The 6,000-nt window shown below is 37.7% G+C and overlaps 1 protein-coding gene across 1 annotated transcript; it reads right to left on the bottom strand.

The window, feature by feature from the left end:
* Positions 1–791: 791 nt before the first annotated feature.
* LOC103959998 (chlorophyll a-b binding protein CP26, chloroplastic-like) lies at positions 792–2,686 on the bottom strand. Its single transcript, XM_009372385.3, has 6 exons — positions 2,382–2,686; positions 2,126–2,210; positions 1,984–2,034; positions 1,779–1,899; positions 1,520–1,654; positions 792–1,173 (listed from the first exon to the last, which is right to left on the bottom strand). Exons 1-6 carry the CDS (start codon positions 2,599–2,601, stop codon positions 913–915), a joined length of 873 nt encoding a protein of 290 aa, XP_009370660.1. The 5' UTR covers positions 2,602–2,686; the 3' UTR covers positions 792–912.
* Between the last annotated feature and the right edge of the window lie 3,314 nt (positions 2,687–6,000).

Here is a 6,000-nt window from a genome sequence, read left to right as displayed (position 1 = left end):
TTCGGGCTTGGGTTCGGGTTGTGTTTCATTCAGGTTTATTTGGGCTCGGGTTTAATTGGGTTAGGGTTTACTTGGGTTGGGTTTGGGTTGCCCAACTTTTTCAAGTTTAATCTTGTAACAACTTACTTTCCAAGAATTCCCAAAAAAATTAAGCCAAGTAGCATCAAAGCTAGCTAACTCTAATTTCATAAATCAATCTACTATGAAGCTTTAGGATTTAGAGACTACGAATATGGGCTGACTAATCAAAACCTCTTATTCCCTAAAAGCTTGAGTATTTATAAAGGGTAATTTATTAAAAAATTATTATAAAGGTTGTTGGTTTTTTGACTTGGCACACTTGGGTCTAGTATGAGTATTAATTGATATAGGTTACAATCTGGTTAGATTGGGTTTGGTTAGTCGGGTTTGGTTGGGTTGGGGATGGACAGGCAAATGACCAACCCAACTCAACGCAATCAATGAACGGGTTGAATGGGTTGGGTTCGGACGGATTATAACTAAAAAAGACCTACTTGTTTGGGTTTAAAGTCGGGTTGGTCATGGACGGGTTCGGATTGGCCCAACCCAAGTTGCACCCCTACTCCTGGTTCGAGGAGCCTTATAGTCGCTTTCAAAAAAAAAACAAAGAAAAAAAAAAAAGATCGAGCCTCCATGTACATTGAAGCTCTCTTAATTTACATGGTGAACTCGGATCAACACCAATGTGGACGTAGCCCCAACATGAATGATGTAATACCCCAACATGAATGACATAATAGTTATTATAACAACGAGCGTACGAAACACAGTGAAAAGATAAATGCAATTCCATTAAAGGATTAAGGTTAAAAACATAAAAGCCTTCGTACCGGATGTGATATACAATGCATTTCAATTTTGATTGGAGGAGGACAAAAAGGAAACATAAAATTACAGGGTTGGAGCTCTTTCGATAGAGCCACCAATCACAGTCAGCAGGTTGTTGCCGAAGGGATCGCTCAGATGCTTTGATAGGTTTTCAACAGGGCCTTCTCCGGTTACATACGCTTGCAGGAAGAAACCAAGCATGGAAAACATGGCAAGTCTTCCGTTCTTAATCTCCTTTACCTTCAGCAATGCAGCCTGGTCTGGATCCTTAGCGAGCCCCAGTGGATCAAAAGGACCACCTGGGTGAAGCTTGTCCTCCAGTTCCTACAACAGTCATGAGACTGTCAATTTGTCATCCTTAATTAAATTATTATTTTGGTTAAAAGGACATCTATAACAGCAAATACGTAATTATATCGAGCTAAACTCATTCGGCTTCGACCTCAGGTTTACGGAATTTTCATGAGGAAAACCAAGTTCCAGTGTTTTAACTCAATGGTTCTACTTGCACGTTTGGAACTATTTCTAGGCTGTAGTTACCTTGTACACTAATATAGTCGGACTAACTTTCTAAAGTTGCATTACCTTTTTCAAATTAATATTCAGAATTGTTAGTTCAGACAATAACAAACAATGATATAAGAAAATAAAATGAATTCTAGGTACGTACCAAACCATTTGTGAGTCTGTAGTATTCAGCTCCACCAAGAAGAACAACCTCAGCAACAACAGCGAAGATAAGATTAATCGGTATGTTCTTACCAAAGTAATTCAATGTGTTCCCGTCAAGGAGTAGAGCTCCTGTCTGCATTCATGTCCTCATCATGTGTACAAAAAGAGTCAACAATCTTTCGAACTTTACTCCAATTACTCTTAGCAAGTTGCAAGAATTGCAAAATTTAGAAGAAAATGAAATGCGAATGAATGACCTTGAACCAGACAGCCTCAGGGCCGCAGTTAGCGCCAAATTTGTTGAAGGCCTCTGGAATGATGAATCCGGCTGCACCAAGCATAGCCCACCGAGCGTGGATCAACTCATATGCTTGGTATCTGCATTGACATTCATCAACTTATTAAACTGAATTAAGGAGAAATTAAGCATGGGAGAAACAGATGAGAGAGGATTTGCATTACTTGCTGAAGTCTTCTGGCTTCTTGCCTAGCCCAAAAGGATCATATCCATAACTGCATTAACGGAATGGACAATCCGTGATTAGATTAGATATCTGGTAATTAATTAAGTAGCCACAGAGAGAGAGAGAGAGTACTATCTTACTCTCCAGGAACTTCTCCAGTCAAGTACTCTGGGATCTCTGATCTGTCCAAGAGCCCCGATGGCAAGAAGATTCTTCTATCAGGACCTGAAATACGAATACCACCATGAACATAATTAGCTAATGAATTAATCTAATTCTAATTAGCTGGGTGAATTACATTTATGTGTTTAAGTCCACATGTTATCTTACATTCTTCATCAAGTGTGTGACATATGTTAAAGATGAGCAAGTATACACATTTAGATATACACTTACCATACCACTTGGAGAGCTCTTCATCGGCGGGAGCAACAGCCTTGGCCTTGGGAGGTGGCGCAGCCTTCTTCTTGGAGAAGAGTGCGACTGTCTTGAAGGTGGCTGGGGTGGTGGCTGACGGGGCCGACCTCGCTGCTCTGCTGAAGTTGCCCAGGCTGTTTCCGAGCACTTCAGACACGCTGAGGGAGGCGGCCGCTGTCGATGCTGCCAGAGAAGCCATTTGAATATCAGATGCACTCAAAACTATTCTCAGCTACAAGTACTTGCTTCGTCCTGCCCAGCCAGGACACCCTCTCTATATCTCAGTACTCAGAAGCAATGGCTGAGAAGGGATATACTATATGCTTGATCTGGTGGATGTCGACCTGCCACGTTGGATTTTTGTTGCTGTCTTTGATTGGTTAGCATTGAACCTGTGCAATCCATTTCTATGATTTCATAGGATGGATTTGCTGATTTGGCAGATGATGCTGCTGACGTGGGATGCTCTTAAAACTCCATGGATAACATCTTCAATCCGAAAATGTTGATGATTGGACTCTCTCTCTTTCAGGTCTCAGCCATGCACCCTTTTTCATGTTCAAAATTTTACAACAAATAGCCAAACCCAAGGCAGACGCACAAGTGAATGCTTTCACTGTTTCACTTTCCCTCCTCGATCGTTTTTACCGGATCAAGATCCTCTCTAGATCTTTTGTATGGAGATCCTCATGATCAAGAAGTGTGGGCCATTGAATGAAAATCCAACGGCTATAATTATTATAACTTTAATAGGACCTCCTGTTTGTAGCCGTTAGATTTTCATCCAACGGCCCACACTTTTTGATCATGAAGATCCCTATACAAAGATCAGGAGAGGATCCTGATCCGTCTTTTCTTTTCGTTTGTTTTCTTAAAAAAAGAGAAAGGATAATGTTTGTGTCCCCTTATTGAGTGCTTGTCTCTATTTAGGATTAGCATACTTTTATCGTTTGAATATTCTAATTAGAACTGCTAATTCTCTTTATCATTATCTAAAAATCATATATGCAAAAAATTATTCAATTTAGAAATCTTTTAACCATTTATATATATATATATAACAAATAGACGGTTCGTCATTAATATACTACTTGTCACCAAAACCGTTAAATGGTTTAACGTGTGTGAATTACTAAACAATTTTTAAATTGAATGATTTTTGTAAATGGGATATTTTGATGATGATAAAGAGAACGAACCGTTCTGATTATGACAATCGAACCAAAAATGTTCGTTAATCATAAGTAGAGAGATGAGTAAGTCTCCCACGAGGAGGACACAAACATCATCCAAACGGAAATGATGAAGATGATTTTATTTTTTTGTTGAAAAACACAAGAACAGTTTCTATTTTAATTTTTCAGCAGTTAAAATTGAATCTAAGATAAGATGTTGGATTGTTTGTCAAGGATGGTCAACGGTTTGGCAGGGGTTATTATTGTCAAGTCATGAGTCCATTCCAAATGCCCACTTACTTTTGAATGAGGACTAGCAAATGGTTTCAAGCAAGGGAAGATTTACGCACTTCTCCTTTCACCTCCTGCATTCCCCTCCTTTGTCTGTTGATACATTCTCCCATAATTATTCAATCTAACGCCTAGAAATGTTACTATGGCAAATAGGTGATGGTTCCTTCCTTCCAATGCGTGAACAGGCATTTCCCTTCAGCAGAAAGGTTAACCATGAAGGTCCTAACAAGAATTCAGGACCAAATAAAAGCTGTATCTAGGAAGTATATGTTTTATAAATGTGAGTGTCATTGAATTGAGCTTGAACCTCGCTGCAGTACAAAATCCTTTCAAATTGTGATGACAATCAAATGGTTAACGATTTGGATCATCTTTCGCAGGAATGGCCATTCAATTAAGACTAAAAAAAAAAGACGGTTTCATATTACTGAGTGGAACTCCAAATGATCCACTTTTTCTTGCCAAATTATATCTCTATATACTAAAACTCAGTGAAGTGGTACTGTGGATGACCAGTGGGCGAACGATTTTGCCCCTGGCTTTTTCCTCCGGTTGTTCTTCTCTTTGGTTTTTGGGGCAGCGAAATGCCACTTTTGCCCATTGCTTCCACGCGTCTGTCATCGATGGATCCTCTCTTTGGACTGTGTGTTCTCAATTTTTCTTTTGCTTTCCGTTTCTTTCTCACATCTTTCTCACAGATTTCTCTTCTGCTGTTCTCGGGCTTACTAAATCTCGCCTTCCAGGTGCGATCAATCTCGCCCCTCAATTCCCTACATAATCCTCTTTTTCCACGTCTCTGCGCCTATTCGCCTGAACGAAAACCCGGATCCATTGCTTCCTCTGAAATCAAACCCTAATTTTGCCCCCAAACGAATTGGAACGCAGTCAAACTCGATTTTTAATTCAAGTTGCGCCGATTCTAGGGATCTAATCTGGCATTTCCAGGTGAGTTTTGCATGTTTATTAGCGTTTATGATTTGGGTTAATAAAATTCCTTCTCTGTTAACCTCTATCTGCTTATTTCAACATTTTTTGTTGAAATATTGAACTAGATAATTGGAAGATTTGGATTTCTTTGAACTTCGTAGTCTCAATAGCGTTTTGGGTTTAAGTTTTATTAATTGGTTAGCGAAAATGGGGCACCAGTTCTTCAAGGGCTTCTTTGAAGTTGTGATGTATAGTATAGGGTAATCAGGATTTATGGGTTTCTGGGTAATCAGGGTTTATGGGTTTCTGTGTAATCACGGTTTCTGGGTGATGTGATACATAATTAGGGTAGTCAGTAGGTTTTATGAACTGACCTAAGAAGTAAAGCTAAATAGTTAAGTTGTCCTGCAATTTTTGTTTATGGGTTCCTTCAAATTTATTAGTATTTTTGTATGAAATCTGCTCTTTTAGGCCGGAGGCCATTGTTGTTCCATGTTAAGCACCAAAGGAACGCAACTGAATTGTCTTCCAATTTAAATTTATTTATTTTATTTTCATTTTTTTGGGTTACCGATTGTGGTTTTCTTTTTATTTTTCTTTCTGTTTAAGGTTACTATGATGTTTTTTGTAAATTTTTGTTGCTTGAACATGGTGCATGGTCTTATATGTTTAAATTCTTTTTTTTTTTACATAAACTTTTGTTATTCTTTTTTGTTTAGTTCATTTGAATTTGTTTTTAAAGTCTGTTGATCAAAGAAGTGTCAAAACTGAACAGGTTTTCTGGATGTATTTTATTGGATTTTAGTAGACAAACGTATCTTTGTTGATCAATCTTATCTCTGTGTGGTCATTCTCTTCGTGTTATAAATATTCAATGCTGCAAATCTTTCTATCTTTATGATATTAATTTTTTTTAATTTTTATGATTGCAGGTTTTTGATAAAATTCACCTTCACAAACTGACTAAAAATATATAAAGGCTGTTGGTGATTGGTATAAAGACAAAACAAAAAAAGGTATGAATAAAATGTTTCAAATTATATGATTTGATTTGATTTTGTAATGTACAAGATTCTCTTTATATTTTTCAGATTAAATGGGTTTAGGAATGTATTGGTTAAATCTATTTAAATTTTTGAAATTTGCTATGAACAATATTTTGGTTCATTACAGGGCTTGGTGGTTCTACTTTTGAACTGCAT

This window comes from the organism of the source record quoted next, unplaced genomic scaffold (genome assembly GCF_019419815.1).
Source record: "Pyrus x bretschneideri cultivar Hongxiangsu unplaced genomic scaffold, Pyrus_bretschneideri_v1 Contig16, whole genome shotgun sequence".
Classification (NCBI taxonomy): domain Eukaryota; kingdom Viridiplantae; phylum Streptophyta; class Magnoliopsida; order Rosales; family Rosaceae; genus Pyrus; species Pyrus x bretschneideri.
This window is presented reverse-complemented; position numbering and strand designations above follow the sequence as displayed.

Bases quoted from the DNA above. Each gene is read 5' to 3' on its own strand.
- LOC103959998 (XM_009372385.3), bottom strand. From the start codon at position 2,601: ATGGCTTCTCTGGCAGCATCGACAGCGGCCGCCTCCCTCAGCGTGTCT. The intron at 2,035-2,125 runs GTAAGATAGTAC...CCGTTAATGCAG, and splicing joins ACTGGAGAAGTTCCTGGAGA to TTATGGATATGATCCTTTTG. The intron at 1,900-1,983 runs GTAATGCAAATC...ATGTCAATGCAG, and splicing joins AAGCCAGAAGACTTCAGCAA to ATACCAAGCATATGAGTTGA.